Here is a 21,003-nt window from a genome sequence, read left to right on the forward strand (position 1 = left end):
TCCTATGCATATTTATTTTCGCTACATATATCGTTTGATTATCGTGCGCGGAACACGTTCTGAACGGAATCATCCCATCAATTGCCGACTGACGGAATGTTCACCATCGTATATGCAGTTAATTTTAGCCTTCTTTTACTACGATCGACGCACTCGGAGACGTCTAGGGAATGGCCAAAATTGGGATTCTAATTTTAAATACGATGACGAGTTAAAAATATTTGTTTAAAATATTCTGAATTATAGTTTAATTATTGTAATTTTGGACGCTCGTCGTATTATCTGGGAATGCTTAAATAGATATACAATACATATTTGTCTACCATTTAAATTTGAAGAAATATTAGCGAAATCACATACAAATGAAATATTTTGTCCTACCAAATTGAACACATATCCCACTGTGTAGCAAAGCGATTCACAGTCCGACTGGCTAAAGTTACTCGTAAACCGCCTGTGATGTTTCTTCCTCGAAAAAGTTAAACAAGACCGAATGTTATGTTTTGGTTTCGATAGAATTGTGTGGCGAATCTTCTTGACACGCCATGGACGGATGACGCAACGCCAGAGCAACACTTCGATGAGGGTAATCACCCTTGCGAACGATGAAGTACGACGCTAACGCAGCTAAATGCAGCAACAGCAGCAGCCGCATCACTGTTTATTTATTTTCTGCATTCCCTCCCCGTAAAGAACATCATTTTGATTCTGATTTCGCACAATGATGACTAATCACGCACACGCGTTTGGCTTTTTTTTTTTCGCAGGGTTCACCAAATATGCAGATGCGCGGAACGGGTGCTCGGTGGCGACCGGCCGAGGAACACATCGGCAAGTACAAACTGCTGAAAACCATCGGCAAGGGAAACTTCGCCAAGGTGAAACTGGCGAAGCACGTCCCCACGTCCAAGGAGGTGGCCATCAAAATCATCGACAAGACACAGCTGAATGCGTCCTCGCTGCAGAAGCTGTACCGGGAGGTAGGTGTTGCTTTTATTATTATAATATTTGAAGTTGTTGGCCTTCTTTACCGGCGTATAAAGGATAATCCACCATAATGAAGATGTACAGCAGTTATTGCCGTGGAAAGCAATTTCGCGTTCTGACTAAATTTAATGGCACTTACGAGCGACAAAGTTAAATTTTCGCTTTTAATACACAGCCTTAGCAAATTGCTAATTATAGTTGGAAATAAAGTGGAGATAACTGATATGCTGTATACTTAGTTCAAGAATGCATAACTTTTTTTTTTCATTTTGAAAACATCATATTAGAGGCTTTAGTCCCTAATAATACAATTGACATCAGGCGGCATACGGCGAAAGGTTCAGCGAGTCATTCATATGTCGAAAATTATGAATCTTCGATGAACCGATTCAAGTTGTTCAATGTTCAATGTTCAAACCGAAGTTAATGACGAGCTCGCTTGATGGCTTCTTCTTGGTGTTCTTTAAACGTCAATTCAGCATCGATAATAACTCCAAAATCTCGAATAGTATACAGACGACACGGTTTAGCGCAGGCCTGCCCAACACTTCCAAGCCACGGGTCCAATTTCAGAATTTACAGCTGCTGAGGTTCGGAAAAAATGGTGCATAATATTTTATACAGGAGAACTGTTCTCATTGTTTTGGACATAGAAACTATGAGGTTCAAGAGCAGTATCCACATATTTTCAAAATAATCAATGGTTTCTGTAATTTTTCATTTACTTTTTACATAACAGGTTTTGCGGTTGAAATTTTTAATGAAATACTTGACTACTCTCCAGTATTAAAGGCATATTGTTTTCACAACCGGTCACCGAAACTAGCAATCAAGATTCCATGTTATCGTCAGATAATATGTAACGACGATTACTTTCAAAGAAGCTGTTTTCACAGATATCTGCTTGAAAAGATTTTCATAACATGCTAATCATGAAGAGCAGGGATACTTTCGACCCACACATTCATCTCGTAAAAATAGCGGAATTTCCTATCTAAGAGAACACAATCTCTCAAGCATGGTACCACGGCCTAGCCAGGCTTGTTCGTTGTTTGGACCTATACCCTTTTGGGTGTAAGGAGAAATATAAAATATCTAGTTTGAATTTTCCACCTAAAAATTAGTTCGGGTCCAGCTCGGTGCAAAAATTGTCGGGTACGGGTCGGGTTCGGGTTTGATAAGATTTTTCATTCCGGGTTCGGGTCGGGTCCGGGTTTGAAAGGAATTTCCAAATCGAGTTCGGGTTTACAAAATGTGAAACCCGACCATCTCTAGTATGGAGGTGCAAATCTGATCGAGCGTCTATTCTCCATGTTAGGAGCGGCTCCAAACAGCGTCTGTTTCCTATGTTAGGGGCGGCTGATCATAGTCCTAGTGCCAGCGAGGGACTCTAAACTAAACTGTGCACACCATGTTGCATCGTGTCAGCATCGAGAAGGCAGCCCCTTCAACGCGATGTAGGTAGCGCAATCCTGGTAAGGTAGCCTACCGAAGATTCTACAGTTACCAAGAAAGGCAAAAGTAGAGCAAGCGGATTGATTCAACGGTAACAGACCCGGAAACGAATAAAGGACAACGATTCGAAAGTCGGATCTTGGAACGTAAGCACTTTGAATGAACCCACACGTGGCTAATAACTCGTGAGCTGCAGAAGGTCGGCATGAGTGTGGCAGCAATCCAGGAAATACGGTGGCCCAGAACTGAAGAACGTGAAATCCGGGCGGTGGATCCCATACCGAACACTTCATTAAAGTACCACATCTACTATAGCGGCGGTGATAGAGCAGAACGAGGAGATGCTTCATGGTGATCGGGAAGCAGATGAAGCGTGTTATTCGGTGGAATCCGATAAGCGACCGCATTTGCGTGTTGAGAATGGATGGCAAATTCTTCAACTATAGCCTGATTAGCATCTATGCCCCAACGAACGATAAGCCTGATGACGTGAAGGATGAGTTCTATGAGAGCCTTGATAAGGCCTACGGAGAATGCCCAACACACGATGTAATGATTGTCATCGGGGATGCAAATGCGCAGATCGGAGGAAAAAGTTTCTTTCGCCCTGTCATTGGTACGGAAGGCATTCATTCCGCTACCAACGATAATGGTCTGCGAGTAACCTTTTCAGCTGCTAGGCAGTGATCCCCAAAGCGCGGCCCTCCAAGCCTTTGACTGCGGCCCGCGAAGGATTTTAGAGAATACACTACATGTAGCCCATTGTTAGGCGTTATACGACAATAGAAGAATTCATTGTGCCAATTTTTTTCGCAGCATTCGGGTATTCTGTCAAGATTGCACCATTGTTGATATATGAAGCATGAATCGTATTATCATCATCAATTGATCTTCACATCAATATTATGTATAGACCAAGCCCGACAGCAAACATACTTTGTTGTTATTGCCCGGGTTATAAAAATAGCAAATTTGTGTGTGTGTGTGTGTGTGTGTGTGTGTGTGTGTGTGTGTGTGTGTGTTTGTGTTTTTTTTTATCGCGGATAGCTTAGCGTTAAACTTCTTGTAAGAATAATGTTGCTTTACACTGCTCCGTAAGAAGAATGCTTTTACGCTTAAAAATAAGTTAGGGTTTGGCAAAATTCAACTGGAAAATTGCTGGATTATTAACTTCAGAAAAGACGATGACTATCACGTGTCACGCCAACGTACTTTAAGCTACGGAAAATATTGAACGAAATCTAGATTTTTTTCCAATCTCCGATATTGTTGAAGAAATGGTTTCAGAAAATTTATTGATAGGAAGGCATGAAAGCAAGGCTCGAAATGTGGATTTATTCGATTTCTTTTCAACACTGCTGGCATGATCACCTGGCTTCAAAAATACTTTTGAAACAAGCTGTCGTTATTGGTAGCAAAATAAAATTTCCATTGAGAATTAGAAATTTTTCTTTAGAAAAATAGGAAACTGCCCAAATATTTATTTTGTTGGAAATTTGGTAATTGTTTATTGCTAATTGTATTGATTTATTTATGGAAATTTTGTGTTTTTTTTTCAATGGAACATTTTGATTTTTTATGGAAAATTCTTCTTTTATAATTGCAATTTTTGCAATTTATTTTTGTTTTGTGGAAAATTCTCAATTGTTTGTGGAAATTTTGCATTATTTCTGGAAATTGTATATCTATTTATTGCTCATACCATGATTTCTTCTTTGGTGATTATCTAATTTTGTATGAAAATTTATAATTTTTCAGGGGGAGTTTTTATTAAAGTCGTCGTTACTCGCACGACAATTTATAGTGAACCATATTTCCTTAAAAATAAATACATAAGGTCATATGATCATTTGGGAAAAAATAGCTCAGAATATTTTCTGCTAATTGAACCGAAAAGATGGTGTTGCAAAAGATTTTTTTCGTATTAAGTCTAAAAGAGCAGAGACAGTAGTATTGGCTCCTAGTCAGCTACGGTGATAAAACCTGCAGAATTAAATGTCTTTCCAAGCATGTTTATCAAAATATTAACAGGATTAAAATATTCTATTAAAATCTTATTTTACTTATAAAAAATCATGTTGTATTAAAATTCAATTTTAAATAAAAAAAAACACAAATATTGCAAACGCACTGCGGCCCGCTTCAACAGTTCAAAATTGCAATGCGACCCTCAATAGTAAGCATGCTGGGGACCACTGTGCTAGAGGGATGGCAATAAGCAGTACCTACTTCGCACGTAAGAATATCCACAAACACACCTGGCAACATCCGAGTGGAGACACATGCTCACAGATAGACCACTTGCTGGTCGACGGACGACACTTTTCGGATGTTATAGATGTAAGGTCTTTCAGAGGTCCGAACATTGCAAAAATTCGGGCGCAACTTTCCAGCGTCACGAATTCACGAAACAACAGAACGATGCGTTTCAATATCCAACGCTTGTCAGATGAAGGAGTTGCTGAACAGTACCACCAGAAGCTAGACGAGCGGATAGAAGATGCCACCGGATCTGGTGACGTCAACAGATTGTGGGAAAATATCCACGAAGCTGTGACTACAACAGCGCAGGAAGTGTTAGGCACTGCACAATGACGCCAACGAAATGGTTGGTTTGATGAGGAGTGCCAGCGAGTGACGGGCGAGGAAAATGTTGCTAGCAGTCGAATGCTAGTGGCTCGTACCCGTTCCAACAGAGAGCGGTACAGTGCAGAAAAGGCAGAAGAGAAACGAATCCACCGCAGAAAAAAAAGGCAACACGAAGAGAGTGTGATAGCTGAAACGCAGGAGAACATGGATAGAAACGATATGCGGAAATTTTATGCAACTGTCAATGGCGCGCGGCATAAGACTGCGCTAGTGCCCGCCATGTGCAATGACTTAGAGGGGCTGACAGACAAGACTATGGTGGCAGACAGGTGGAAGGAGCACTTCGAAGATTTGTTGAACGGTGAAAACGAAGGTGTATTAAGGAGCAGGATGGACGTAGTCGACGACGATCTATAAGAAAGGGAAGAAAGGGCACAGACTAGAGTGTGCCAATTACAGAGGTATCACCCTTCTGAGACCGCTTGAGGAGTCCTTCGTCGGCGATTACCAGGCAGGTTTCCGTGAGGGCCGATCAACGACGGATCAGATGTTTAGTCTGCGGATGATTCTTGATAAATTCCGGGAGTACAACTTGCAGCATTTGCATTTCAAAGCAGAGTACGATTCAGTGAAAAGAAATGAGCAGTGGTAGATAATTTCCGAACATAGTTTTCCGGCGAAACTGATAAGACTGATACGTGCAACGCTGGATGGCTCGAAATCAAGTATTCGGTTTGCAGACGAAGTGTCAACCTCGTTTGTGATCTTAGACGGATTGAAGCAGGCTGATGCACTTTCGAATTTATTGTTCAACATTGCACTCGAAGGCGCTATTAGGAGATCTGGCGTGCAGAGGAACGGCACTATCATCACACGGTCGCATATGCTCCTGGGCTTTGCGGACGACACCGACCTCATTGGAATCGATCGCAGAGCGGTTTTGTAGGCTTTTGTCCCACTGAAGAGGGAGACGGCGAGGATAGGCTTAACCATTACCTCTACCAATACAAAGTACATGGTGGCATGTAGAGCTAGAGGAAGACCTAGTGGTGTTGGTGCAGAGGTAGTGCTTGATGGGATTGTGTTTGAAGTTGTTGAAGAATTTGTTTACCTTGGAACGCTTGTGACATGCGACAATGACGCTTCCCGTGAAGTGAAAAGACGTATTGCTGTTGCGAATAGGTTCTTTTACAGATTACGTAACCAACTTAGGTCCCGCCGCATGCAGACGGCGAAATTTGCTCTGAACAAAACTCTGATTCTACCAGTGGCCCTTTATGGACATGAAGCATGGACGTTAAAAGAAGCGGACCGGAGTGCTTTCGGGGTTTTCGAGCGAAAAGTGCTGCGTATAATACTCGGAGAAAAACTAGAAAATGGTGTGTGGCGCAGACGCATGAATCATGAGCTGTATCAAGTATACAAAGAAGAAAATATTGTGAATCGTATAAAATACGGCGGACTTAAGTGGGCTGGTCACTTAGTGCGAATGTCGGAAGAAAGAATAGCGAAAACAATATTCAACAGAGTACCAGATAGGGGCCGGTGACTTCGTGGAAGGCCATGAACACACTGACTGCATGCGGTGGAATCGGACCTGAGGACCCTTTAACGTTCGGGAAAACTGGGGGAACATCGCCCAAGACCGACGATTATGGAGCTCTACAGTACGTCAGGCATAGGTGTATCGACGCGCTGTAGCCAACCAGGTACCAAGTATTTTGGCGGCGATAGTGCATGAGAAATTAAATGGTCGTATGACATTTGTTTTGAAATTCTACCGCTTGGTAGGGATAGTGTATAACTTATCACATTAGGCAAGATTGTTAACGTTTTCTACAAAGCTTTTGTGGAGAAAAATTTAGATAAATTTTATTGTTTTTTATTGAGATATCTTCCCCAATGGTAGATGTATTCCATAGAGACAAGCACTATCCAGTGTTTCAATCCTGCACTTACAGGATGATGATATTTCCCACTGGTTCACATCTAATGATTAGTCGAAAACTGAACTGTTTTTTTTTTTGGCTAAGCAGAGCCTTTCTGTGGGATGTCTAACATACAAAGTATTTAGGTAGAACTTTATGAAAGGTTCATGGAGTGACTTTTGCTTAAACCAGTATATGTCAGTCATCGGTCGCATTTGTCGATCTTTGAAACTAGCCTATCGATTCTGCTAACATTACATTGTTATAAAGTCGATTGGCATACGTAAGCATTGGAATGTGATTGTACTTTTTCACGATTCGAGAATAAACTCGTCAAATGGTTTTTGATTTGAACTCGTCGAAAAAAACGAAACGGATAAATGCCAAAATAGTTTCCAATATGATTGCTTTTATTATTCAAACAACTCTATAACATAAGACCATTTTCTGAATGATACGATTTCAAAGAAATCAAGCTGATGCAGCTTTCAAAATCAGATTTGGATATACCCAACCTGAACTATATTCTGATTAACTGAAAAGTTTTATAGGAGACAGCAATTTCCTTACACTGGCTGATTTTCAAATATCCTACATAACAGATAATTCCTCATACACCAGTTTCTATTACCAAATAAGAAATTCCTTATGTACTAGCGCCGCATAGCGGTTGAATTTCAAACTAAGATTGCCTCCATATTGATTTTCACCTTAGGAACAACTTTGTAGAAGAAATTAACTTTCTAATCCTCCCAGATTTTAAGAGCAATCGTCATACACTAGCGCCGCCAGGTGGTTGAATTAAAAAATAAACTTTCCTCCATCTCAATAGTTCTTACCAACTGAATAATTTTGTAGAAGACGGTAACTTCCTGAACCTTATAGATTGGGAGATCTCCATTCAAAGTTGTATTCTTTCTACACTAGCGCCGCACAGCGGTTGAATTTTAAACTAATATGTTCTCCGTTATGATGCTTTTGACAACCCGAGCGGCTTTGTAGAAGACGGCAACTTTCTATATTCCACAGATTTTAGGATATCTTACTAGACTTATAATCTTTGTACACTGGCGTAGCCTATCAGTAGAATTCCGAACTATACTAGCCTCCATTACGATGGTTTTGACCACCTGAACAACTTTGTACGTAGAAGATAACAACTTTCTAATTCCTGAGTAGATATTGATATATCCACCCTATTAAATCATCGCACATATGCTAGCACCGCCAAACGAATGAATTCCCAACTAGTCTGTATTTCAGATTGAAAGGTCTGGATGACATGAACAACTTTGTTGAATATTGTAAGCTTCTATCTCCTTAGCATTGAGAGATATAATATTAATAAAAGCACAACCTTACACTGTTGTATGAGAGTAGAATTACCCGTTTTGATAGATTCTAGATCGCGCTGAATATCATCAAGAATGTTCTTACGATCAGGTGGCAAGTACACAACCCCAATGCTGATCATGAATCCAGGCATATTGACTCGAACCCACAATTTTTCGTCAATCAATTATGTAGACTTAGTTATTACATTGGTAGCCTTAACCCATAATAGTTAACAATAGATTTTGGTAAAATGGTGTTCTCGATTACACCACCGCCACGGGTTTTACGGCTAATTAAAGGATTGCGATCATTTCTGAACACAGTTTTTTTTGCCCGCCATTGCATGAGTATGTATTTTGTGTAGAAAGTACAATTGATGTATTATCCCGTAAGGTAGGCAATTATTTGTTACATGTATCACACTAGTGAGAAGACCAAACGATTGAATCGAGAAAGTCATCATCACCGCTAAGTGTAAGAGTAAGGTATATAGGTAAGGTAAGGGAGGTATTTTGGACCACCAGTTCGACGGCTCATATTTTGGATCACTGACTGAGTGCAAATTCCTCTTGGTGGTCCAAAATAAGAGCCCCGGTAAGGGTGGCCCGACTATTGGGAAGTTCAGCTCACCGGCTGACGAACGAAAACGGCCTACGACTAATTGATTTCGCCACTTCCAAGAATATGGCCATTCGCAGCACCTACTTCCAACACAGCCTCCCGTATCGGTACACCTGGAGATCACCACTGCAGACAGAATCACAAATCGTCCACGTTCTGATTGATGGACGGCACTTCTCCGACATTATCGACGTCAGGACATATCGTGGCGCTAACATCGACTCTGACCACTATCTGGTGATGGTTAAACTGCGCCCAAAACTATCTATCATCAACAATGTTCGGTACCGACGACCGCCACGGTACGACCTAGAGCGACTGAAGCAACCTGATGTCGCCACTGCATACGCGCAGCATCTCGAGGAAGCGTTGCCGGAAGAGTGCGAGCTCGATGGGGTTCCTCTTGAGGACTGCTGGAATACAGTCAAAGCAGCCATTAACGCCGCAGCGGAGAACAACGTCGGGTATATGGGACGAAGTCGACGGAACGATTGGTTCGACGAAGAGTGCAGACAGATTCTGGAGGAGAAGGACGCAGCGCGGGAGCTAGCGCTACAGCAAGGTACCCGGCAGAACGTGGAACGTTATAGATGGAAGCGGAGACAGCAGACCCGCCTTTTTCAGGAGAAGAAACGCCGCCTGGAAGAAGCGGAGTGCGAGGAGATGGAACAGCTGTGCCGTTCTCAAGAAACACAAGTTCTATCAGAAGCTCAACGCATCCCGAAAAGGCTTCGTGCCGCGAGACGAAATGTGCCGGGATAAGTATGGGAGCATCTTGACGGATGAACGTGTGGTGATCGAAAGGTAGAAGCAGCACTACGAAGAACATTTGAATGGCGCTGAGAGTACAAACAGTGAAAGTCAAGGCAACGGAGGAGATGACTACGTCAGTTCAGCGGACGATGGAAGCCAACCAGCCCCAACTTGAGGGAAGTTAAGGATGTCATTTAAGAGCTGAAGACCAATAAATCAGCTGGTAAGGATGGTATCGGAGCTGAGTTCATCAAGATGAGCCCGGAAAAGCTGGCCACTTGCCTGCTCAAATTGATAGTCAGAATCTGCGAAACTGAACGGTACTGGAGGAGTGGAAGGAAGGGGTGCCCCATCTACAAGAAAGGCGACAAGCTGGAGTGTGAGAACTGAAACGTGAAGCAACAAAAGTTGGACTCGTGGTGAATGCGTCAAAGACAAAGTACATGCTTGTGGGCGGAACCGAGCGCGACAGGGCCCGCCTGGGAAGCAGTGTTACGATAGACGGGGATACTTTCGAGGTGGTCGAGAAATTCGTCTAACTCGGATCATTGCTAACGGCTGATAACAATGTTAGCCGTGAAATACGAAGGCGCATCATCTGTGGAAGTCGGGCCTACTACGGGCTCCAGAAGAAACTGCGGTCAAAAAAGATTCGCCACTGCACCAAATGTGTTATGTACAAGACGCTAATAAGACCGGTTGTCCTCTACGGACATGAAACATGAACAATGCTCGAGGAGGACTTGCAAGCACTCGGAATATTCGAGAGACGGGTGCTTAGGACCATCTTTGGCGGTGTGCAAGAGTACGGTGTGTGGAGGCCACGAGCTCGCCCAACTCTACGGCGAACCCAGTATTCAGAAGGTAGCTAAAGCCGGAAGGATACGATGGGCAGGACATGTTGCAAGAATGCCGGACAGCAATCCTGCAAAGATGGTGTTTGCTTCCAATCCGGCAGGTACGAATTGGCGTGGAGCGCAGCAAGCGAGATGGGCAGACCATGTGCAAAACTACTTGGCGAGCGTGAGGCGTATCCGAGGATGGAGAGATGCTGCCTCGAACCGTGTATTGTGGCGTCAAATTGTTGATTCAGTGTTATCTGTTTAGATGTAGACTAAATAAATGAAAATGAAATGATGTGGTCTAAAATACATCTTACTTACTTACTATGGATCCTGTACACCTCCGGTGGTGCAAAGGGCCGACTTGAAAGATCTCCATCCTGAGCGTTGCCCGGCTATCGCTTTAACCTGTTGTCAGGTTAGATTTCGGTCGACTTCTTTTATTTCTTTATTGAGGCTTCGCCGCCGTGAGCCTCTGGGTCTGCCAAAATACATCCTTTACCCTAATCTTGTTTTTTTTATATATTTTATCAAAAATCCGGAATTCTGAATGATTTCAAAACATGTCCTATATTTGTTCTAAAATCATCTAAATGAGCTCCATTGATCTTGCTTTTCAAAATCATGAAGTTTAACATGCCCTTAGTGAGGTTTTATCTGATCAAAAATGAGAACCAGGATTCCTTTTTTATCTCGACCATTCTTTCCTACGGACCAGGATTCCAATTCCGGAACATGTCATATTTGTCATATAAATCCCAAAATACGATTCATATGACAATTGACGATTGTTTTGCAAAATCATGAAGTTTGACACGTCGCAAGCGAGGTTTTATAACTGATCGAAAATTTTAATTTTTTCGCTAATGATCTGTTTTTTCCCATAAATATCAGGATTCCAAGATTCCGGAAGGTGTTCAACTTGTTCAAAAAACTCCAAAATGAGCTGCATTAGTTAGTGTCGATAGGGTTTCAATCTGCGGAGTGTGGGTTCGATTTCCACCTCAGTCACAAAACTTTCCGTTAGAAACAAGTTTTCTGCAGGATCAATGGACGTTGTTTGCTAGTTTGTTGCCTAGTGTGACGCTTCCTTCAAAGAGCGATATGCTCACTGGAAGCATTGAACGTGTAGTTTCTTTAAATGTATTTTGGAATCGTATAAGTAATCCACCCCCCGGTGACGGACGACTATATCAAGGTGTTGACAAGCTGGTCCCTTTTGAGGGGCTACATATGACAGGCGTCCTCCTTGTAGTCTGCTGATGTTTCTGATGGCTCTGAACACAACGCTACAAAGACCCGTAATGCTGGGTAGACACCTTTACGTGGTGTGTTACGGGGTAAGATCTACCACGGTTACATTGCCAGCTACAGGCAAATCCTGACCCAACGATTACCTTCCTCATTATCCAACTCCGTGGTACTTATGAGGGTGTCGCTAAGTTGGTGGCCTCTCGTTAAGTAAGTACTACATCAACACTTCCTTCCTCTCCCTAGTTACGGTGAAGATGGGCGTGGCCAGGAGTAGTAATCCTCATGCTTTTGTTATTTTTATTTGAGACTGGAATCAAGGACCACTCCCCTTCTTGATTTCTGATAGCTTTCTAGATAAGGATCTCAAAAGTAAAACATGAGTATCACTTGTGTCCAATCTACGAATTACACCGTAACAATGCTAATGCTCTGAACACAACGCTACAGAATTTAGAATGGAGGACCGTTGACTGAAATGGCTTGCATCGATGAATGGGTCGAAAACCTTGAAATAAAGCAGGTATAAGTGTAAACACAGCTTTGTGCCAGTAACACTAAGGGACTGCGCTTCTGTCATCTTCGCATGTCCAAGGAAACACGAGTCTACGAAACCATCGGGGCTGGAGTTTCTAAGATTAGGAGTATTATTCCATTTTGTTCCCTCGCCGGCTACATTTAGTTTCGTAAAGACCCATCGCGAATCTGTAAGATTTGTCCAGTAGTAACGTTTTTGATTTTTGACTGATAGATATTAAAGAATTATGTCTGCCAATCGCACCCTGATGAAGCGGCTCGCCCGCTTATATTTAACTTGTGTAATAGATATGATGAGCAATGAAAATATAGCATTCATTCTCCACAGTCATATTATAACAGACATTGACTTAGGAGCGTCTTATTCCTCAAATCAGTAAGGGAGTGTCTCCTTTTTTTAGCTCGCAGCAAGAAACCATATGCGTGTGCACGCTTCGATATTGGGTCAGATTTAGCGTAATTGCCAAGTGTCAAAACTTATGCAGGGTAGCCAACAACCGGAGACATTACCCTACAAAAATAATCTGCATTAAATTTCAGGTTCTCTTCTAGTTTCAATAAAATGTGTGTTGATAGCTTCTGATTAAACGAAACAAAATAACACCTCACGTTTTATTATGTTCTGTCTGACCTAAATTTAGTGATATCTAGCACGGGTCCAGCTTTCTGTGCATGCCATAACTTCTAATTATGAACGGGTGTCACATGGTCATGAACTAGATTTTATATGTCAACTTGTGCTAACCATGAACAAAAGTCTAGTCTGTGGCTAGTACCGTTTGCCATGTTGCACAATCTGCTATACTTACTATGGTCATCGCATTACGCTGAGTGATTTCTCGCTTAATTTTTCAAAAGGACCTAAGTAACATTTTTTTCATGAATTAATTTGAATACTGCAATCAAAAGCTTTCATGTTTTTCTGTTGATTGCGCTATTCAAATTAATTCATGAAAAAAATGTTACTTAGGTCCTTTTGAAAAGTTAAGCGAGATTTATTACTTGCTCAAGGTCGCCACTGCGAGCCCTGTTCAAAGTTATAACGTTGTTAGCGTTCATGCTCGAGCATCATCATGTTAAAAGTGCGAATCATGCCTAATTGCTGTCGACGTCTTAATTAATTCCACTTTCGCTCTTACATCCGATACTGAGATGGATTATCCTTTTCACCGGCGTCGACCCCGTGATAACAATGGAAGCGTTCGACACCGGGCGAATAAACTCCCCCATTAATTATTCATACTTTGGCACGTGTTCAGTAATTCACCACTTTCTTTCTTTCTCTTACTATCATAATCTAGGTGCGAATAATGAAGCTGCTGGACCACCCGAACATTGTGAAACTGTTTCAGGTGATCGAAACGGAAAAGACGCTGTACCTAGTGATGGAATACGCGTCCGGTGGCGAGGTGTTCGATTACCTGGTCCTGCACGGGCGGATGAAAGAGAAAGAAGCCCGCGCAAAATTCCGACAGATCGTGTCCGCCGTCCAGTACTGCCACCAGAAGCGAATTATCCATAGGTAAGTTGGATGGAACCTTCCAAACGGGTCGTCGTGTGACACAGTTCTTGATGTTATGCTTTCGTTTTCCTCTCACAACAGGGATTTAAAGGCAGAGAATCTGCTGCTCGATAGTGAAATGAACATCAAAATTGCCGATTTTGGTTTCTCGAACCAATTCACGCCCGGCTCCAAGCTAGACACCTTCTGCGGTTCGCCTCCGTATGCCGCGCCGGAACTGTTCCAGGGTCGAAAGTACGACGGTCCCGAGGTGGACGTGTGGTCGCTCGGCGTCATCCTGTACACCTTGGTCAGTGGGTCCCTCCCATTCGACGGAGCGACGTTACGAGAGCTGCGAGAACGAGTCCTCCGAGGAAAATACAGGTAATTTGCTTTTGCGGTTAATCAGATGATTCTATTATAATACTTTTTTTTATTCGTTTGTGTCTTCCTGCAGAATACCCTTCTACATGTCGACAGATTGCGAAAACCTGCTGAAAAAATTCCTCGTTCTCAACCCGGCCAAGCGGGCCAGCCTCGAGTCCATCATGAAGGACAAGTGGATGAACATGGGATACGAGGACGACGAGCTGACCCCCTACGTTGAACCTAAGCCCGATCTGAAGGATCAGAAACGGATAGGTAAGACGGGTACTGTATTCCTAACTAATACTATTCACTTGCTGGCGTAAATCCGTTTCGTGTTCGTTTTTCCGTTTCGTTCGTTCCGTTTCTGAAATTTCCGTGTAACTCGTAACTCGTGTTTTCGCTCGTTTTTTCAACCCTTTGTCCCTCATCGACACTCCCCCAGTTCCCGACGTCCCCAGTGTAACATAGATCCGTTATGTTCCAAACATGTTTTCAATGATCTTCTCAGCCCTGGATTGGCCGAGTTCCAACCATATTCTTGTCTGACGGTTTTTAAATTTTCAACATTTTTGTAATCATTTTTGTTCATAAGTTTTTCGTTTGTATGTTCCGATATTTCAACTCGACAATCCTCATTTTCCATTTTCGTTGATTATACTTTCATTTTTCAAACTTGTGTTCACTTTCTTTTCATCACTGCTCTTTGTCTCTGTTTCTGTTTCCTCTAATTCGAAACACCAACTTCAAAACTTTCATGTGATAATCATCCTTTCAAATATCTATATTTCGCGTACAAATAAGAACATAAATCTCTCGCAGTGACCCATCCCAAGTATCTTATTTTAGATTCAATGAGTTGCTCCCGTTAAACAACAATAAGGTCTTCGTTACGATATTCTTGATTTATCCCTCTCTATATCTCAGAACTAACAGGATAACACATTTTAAGTTCCAAACGCAAGCAACCTGCAGCAGCAGCAACAGTCGTCTGAAAATGTTCGCTGCAACCGGAAGGGGCCCAGTTTTATGGGTTCCAAGATTAGATTTCCTTCTTTCAGCCCTATAGTTTCTGAGAGTCTGTGTAGGGTACGGTCGACACTAGACGAGAGGATCATCAACTACTACTGTCACAACCACAGAGTTCATCATCACTACTGTAATCATCAACTGATCTCACTGAAGGATCAATACTGTAACACCACTTCTTTCTTCTCTACTGTTAATCAAACTTTTATGAACTTAATTGGTATCGTTTTAGATGTTTTTTTTATTGTTTTGTTAATTTGATCGATTGTTACTTTCCCCGTAGTAGTGTCGTTAACATTTATCTGGTATTTATCGTTTCGTTCGAGGAATGCTTCCATATTAAGTGCATTTTCGGTGTTTATGATGTTTGATGGAATGACTTTTATTCGAGTTGTTGAAACTAAATGTTATTAATTGTTTCCAATAAGTTTCTAGTATCAGAATGGTAGATAGAATCCTGACAATTTTGTCGATTTTAGCAGAAGGTTAGGTCGCTGGAACGCATTTACTTAAGGTGATTATACAATTAAGCCAGAAATCGGCCATTTTGTAAACCACGTGCTTTTCCAATATTTTTTCAAGAGCACGAGATGAAAGAACCATAACGCGTATGGGGCTGAAATAATGGTAGATCGTTTGCTTAGTTATGCTGAACAATCATGATTTGAGTTTCGGCACTGTACGAAAACTATTACGCCAGATTTGGGCTTTTGAAAATGTATGTAAATAAACGTGTGGTGAATTTGAAATTCACCACGGGCTTCATTCTATAATCACCTTAATTCTCTTCGTGACTTTTCATTATGGTGCTTGAAAAACAATGTCTATGACGAATAAAAAACCTTCGATGTGAATATTCTACTTCGAAGTATAAAAATATTAGGATTTTTACAGGTTAAGCATTCCAATGCTTAGCTATATTCTATTTCGATATAAAGGTGTCCATTTGATATTGAATTCCTCAACTTCTTTGCCAGCAATTGATTCCAAAAGTTTAAGAAGGAACCGCAAAAAAATGATAAACAGATTGACACCACTTGTGTCTAATGTAGCGAATTAACCAAAAATCGAATCACTAAGAATGATCTCCGAGGTACACTTTGACATCGTTCGTCAAAGAAATTCCGAGAAGAAGCACCACAATTTTCGCTGCTGGTAAACAGGTCCATCATCCGCCGTCCCGTCAACTAATCCTCCGGCTTCAGCACGGAGTAAAATTGTCCCCAACGAAATCCCAACCCAAACAACCAACAAACGACGAACGGTTGACGCGCGGATTTGTGTAGTCCTTTCCAGTTTCCCGTTTATTTGAACATGAAGCGCTTTTAGGCTCTCTCTCTCTCTCTGGGTGTCGCGCGTTTGTTGACTTTGGTATGAAGGGTAGTTACGGCAACAACATTCATCCATCATCATCCCCCCGGTATCTCTGCGCTGCTATTCGACGAGAGGAATAGTAGAGCCGTTGTCTTTATCAACACTGGCAAGCTAATACTGTGGTATGTACGTAAATGTACACACGGGGAGATTAGATGGGCTCCGCTTCCGTGGCCTAGTCACACAATTGGTCAACACACGTGCCGTCGAAAGATTGCCTTCTGGAATCTTCGATATTCGACTTTGTTCTGTAGTAATGAGATTGTTATGTTAATTTGTCTACTTGGTCTATTTTTGTGTCGCATTCTTTCCCAAATTGAATAACTAATGCCACTGAGCCGCGTGCGCGACGCATTTAGTAAATGTTACATCGATAATTACTAAAAGGTGTTATATAATTCATACTTTGACCACTTTGCCGGACCACCAATTGCCATCCGATTGATCTATGTTCTAAAATACAAACTGACCGGTTTTCATCATCACCATAATGACCTAAATTAACTGAGTGAAATGATTGACTTATAACTTTTCAAATCATCATAAGACTATTAAGAGATATCAAAGAAGACAGTGGGAAGAGTTTCTCGACACAGTCAATCCCTCACAGACAACCCCGGAGCTACGGGATCAAAGTTAATGCACTCAGCAGGAAGAAAAGGTCCTTCCTCATACATCTCGAATTTGATGGAAGCATTGTCTCCAATCCTCCCGAAGTAGCCGATGCCCTTGGGAAATATTTTGCGACGATAGTCTTCTCAAACGGCTATCCTCCAGACTTCAGAAGGTCGATTTCTTCAGGAAAGCTAACCCTGGAGCGCATCCGGATTTCACTCATTAAACAGATATAATCGTTCGCAGAGCTTGCAGTTGCGTTCTGTAGGGGCCCTCTTTAGCCGTGCGGTAAAATGTGTGGCTACAAAGCAAGACCATGCTGAGGGTGGTTGGGTTCGATTCCCGATGCCGGTCATGGCAATTTCCGGATTAGAAATTGTCTCGACTTCCCTGGGCATAAAAGTATCATCGTGTTAGCCTCATGATATACGAATGCAAAAATGGTAACCGGGCTTAGAAACTTAGTGCTTAATGAACACTAACACATCCTCTGTACCTGACGAGGTGGGCTATCACATACTACTTTATTTATTTATTTATTTATTTATTTTACTTTCTTATGTCCATCGGATCTTTAAGTCTACATGGACAACTCCTTATAAAAATACATTTGATCTTCTTAATCTATCGGAAAAACGACTGGATGGCTCATTGAACTCGAAGAGGTCTTCCACTAAGGTGAACGTTCTTATGCAAGCGTCTATCGGTTCGTTATATCCGAATGAAGTCCTGTGGAAACTGGGCACAAGCAATGTAGAATGCCGCAAATTTCTACTCGGTATACGGAAGCTTAGCATCGATCGGAGTTCTGGGGCATCGATCTCACCGTTTATCAGCTTAGCAATAAGCAACGCCTGTTGTATTTTCCTCCGGCGTTGTAATGTGTCGATTCCCAGTAGTCGACATCTGTCCGGATAAGGGGGCAAATTTACTGGGTCTCGCCAAGGTAAATCTCGCAGCGCTTGGCGAATGAAGCGCTTCTGCACACGTTCAATTCGGAGGCACCACGAAACTTGATGCGGTAGCCAAACAACAGAAGCATTCTCAAGGATCGGGCGGACGAGTGAGCAGTATAATGCTTTCAAACAGTGCGGTTCATTAAAATCTTTGGATATTTTGAATATAAATCCTAGTCTTCTAGTGGCTTGTGACACGATCGTTGAACGCTGTAAATCAAACGATAATTTTGCATCCAGCTGTACGCCCAGGTCACACACATGGTTAACTCTTGCCAGAATTTCACCTGCGATATTGTAGTCGAAGCGAATGGGATTCAAAATTCGATGGAACGTGATGACACGACACTTGGTAACATTGATTACAAGCTTGTTTCTATGGCACCACTCGGAAAACTGATCTAGAAGACTTTGTAGACGCCAACAATCCTCAACGGATTTCACAACAAGATACAGCTTTAAATCGTCAGCATACACTAGTTTGCAATCAGCCTCCAAAAGCAACGCGACATCGTTGAAGAAGAGCGTGAACAATAACGGTCCCAGATTACTGCCTTGCGGGACTCCAGATTTATTGGAGAACGCTGATGAAATACTGTTGTCAAGCTTCACCCGCAAAACTCGTTCAGATAGATAGGAACTGAACCATGACACTAATCTTGAAGATACACCAAGGCGAGATAACTTGCACAGAAGGATTGTGTGATCAATTTTGTCAAACGCTGCTTTCAAATCGGTCCATTTGTGCTTTGATCTCCATACTAGCAATGCAGTTTGAGGTGAAGTTGATCAGATTCGTTGTTACAGATCTACCTGGCATAAATCCGTGCTGATCAAAGGAAATATAATTCTTAGCTCGATCCAATAGAGCACCACTCACAATAATTTCAAAAAGTTTTGACGATGCAGACAAATTTGTTATTCCGCGATAATTCGTAACATTCCGTCGATCACCATCCTTAAAAATGGGGCAGATATACGATTGCTTCCATACACTGGGAAACTTTGCTTGTTCAAAGGATCGATTAAAAATATCACATAACGGTTCGGCCAAGTTATTGACGCAGCGCCGAAGCACTACTGCGGGTAAACCATCCGGTCCCGGGGAAAATGAGCATTTCAGTTTCTTTGCCGCCATTACAACAATTTCTGGTGTAATAACAAATGTTCCCAGATCAACCAAACCATTGGGGACCTCAGCCGTAATATTCTCAGCCTCCTGTTGAGAAGTAAATCCAGTCGTAAAAACATCAGCAAATTGTCTAGCAAACAGCTCACTGGCTTCCGAAGTTGTTGAAGCAAACGTATCGCCAAGGTAAACGTTTGAAGGTATCGATGGGTTTTTCCTTTTTGAATTGACAAAGCGCCAAAAACCACGTGGATTTCTGCGTAGGCTGGTCTGCATCCGTAGTACGTAAGATTTGTACAAACTCGCATTTAAACGGCGATAAGCATCAAGAGATCGATGGAAGTTGTGCGCATTAGCAGGTGTACGGCGGAGGCGCAGTTTGCGATGGCATGCATTCCGGTATCTTTTCAACTGACGTAGACGTTGTGTGCTCCAAACAGGGGAAATAGGTGGCCTGATGCGAGGAACATTTGCCTCGAGCCAACGATTAATAGCTTCACAAAAATTTTCTGTCATTTCGTCAACTTCTCCTGATGCAAACAGTGAAGCCCAATCGATGTTATTTAAATGTTCGGAAAGAGCAGCGAAATCTATCGCCCGATAATTCAATGGGTAGACGGCGCTAGCACTGGCTGCAATTGGTGACTGTGCACACACGGCACTGGCATGAAGGGAAACGGCGAGCGGTGGATGATGCGTATCAACAGGGAGCAGAGCTACTGCACATCTCTCTACTTGAGCATCTTGAGCACAACATCTTCTTCTCGCCGAAAATACAACATTTTAGTAATCCTGAAAAAAAACAGGTAACAGGCTAGCATCCCTCCCAGTGATGGGAAATGTCAAAAAAATGTCATGGGGTTGCTATTACTAATTTGCTAATAACTTTTTTCAAAAGTCTTTTACAACTCGGATTTTTTTATTAACATGTAATGCTTAAAGGATCCTACAACTTTGCCAAACAAGTCATTGTTCTAAATGTACAGTGTGAGGCATGATAACGAATTTAAAAAAATGTCACGGAATGTCATGACATTAATGTCATTTGACACTAATTCGGCTCTCACGCCGCCATTTTCAGTTTTAGAGCAATGACCTATTAGAAAAAGTTTAAGTATCCTTTGAGTGCTTTATGTTTATATAAAACATACGATTGTAAATTACTTGTGAAAAAAGTTATTAACAAATTAGTCCCATGACATCGATATGACATTTCCCGTTCCCTCCAGCTTCAGATCCATCTTCCTTACCTCCTACCTCTCCAAAGTAGTAAGACAGAAAACTTGTTAATCGGCGTATTCGGGAGAAGTTGGATGATGACGGAAGAATCGTTTTTCAAAATCAAGCGTTCCTTCCTGTCTACGGAGCCAGCACCGTACTTTGGCTGGTTTGGGAGATGTACTTTAGGACACCTTCGACCAAAGAAGATGCACCGACCTAAACATAGTGGATATTTCGAAGGCGTTTCATCGCCCTTGCTTCCGCTCACCCAATTGATGGCCAGGGGCTTCTTCAAGAGTATTCTAGCACTCATCCACAACATTATCTCCCACCGGTCTTTTCAAGTCCTAATCGGCGACTTTGCGTCCAAAATCTACTTGGAAAAAATTGGGGTCCCACAAGGATCCGTTCTGGCGGTGACCCTATTTTTAGTCGTCATGAATGGTTAATGGTCTTCGCAAAGCCATTTTTGTTTTTGTCCACGCTGACCACATCCTGCTTGTGGTCGTCAGAG

The 21,003-nt window shown here is 42.1% G+C and overlaps 1 protein-coding gene across 17 annotated transcripts in view; it reads left to right on the forward strand.

Moving 5' to 3' along the window:
• The window catches only part of LOC134223425 (serine/threonine-protein kinase MARK2-like), a 448,377-nt gene that overhangs the window by 334,979 nt on the left and 92,395 nt on the right, over nucleotides 1-21,003 (forward strand). For 12 of the 17 annotated variants that reach the window (XM_062702579.1, XM_062702562.1, XM_062702563.1 and 9 more), the window contains exons 3-6: nucleotides 768-980; nucleotides 13,600-13,820; nucleotides 13,902-14,183; nucleotides 14,257-14,450. In XM_062702579.1, the coding sequence (XP_062558563.1) occupies nucleotides 768-980; nucleotides 13,600-13,820; nucleotides 13,902-14,183; nucleotides 14,257-14,450 (910 nt within the window). The remainder of the gene's footprint in view (nucleotides 1-767; nucleotides 981-13,599; nucleotides 13,821-13,901; nucleotides 14,184-14,256; nucleotides 14,451-21,003) is intronic. The other 5 variants (XM_062702564.1, XM_062702573.1, XM_062702566.1 and 2 more) reach the window with 1 other exon arrangement.

Source organism: Armigeres subalbatus, chromosome 3 (genome assembly GCF_024139115.2).
Source record: "Armigeres subalbatus isolate Guangzhou_Male chromosome 3, GZ_Asu_2, whole genome shotgun sequence".
Taxonomy (NCBI): domain Eukaryota; kingdom Metazoa; phylum Arthropoda; class Insecta; order Diptera; family Culicidae; genus Armigeres; species Armigeres subalbatus.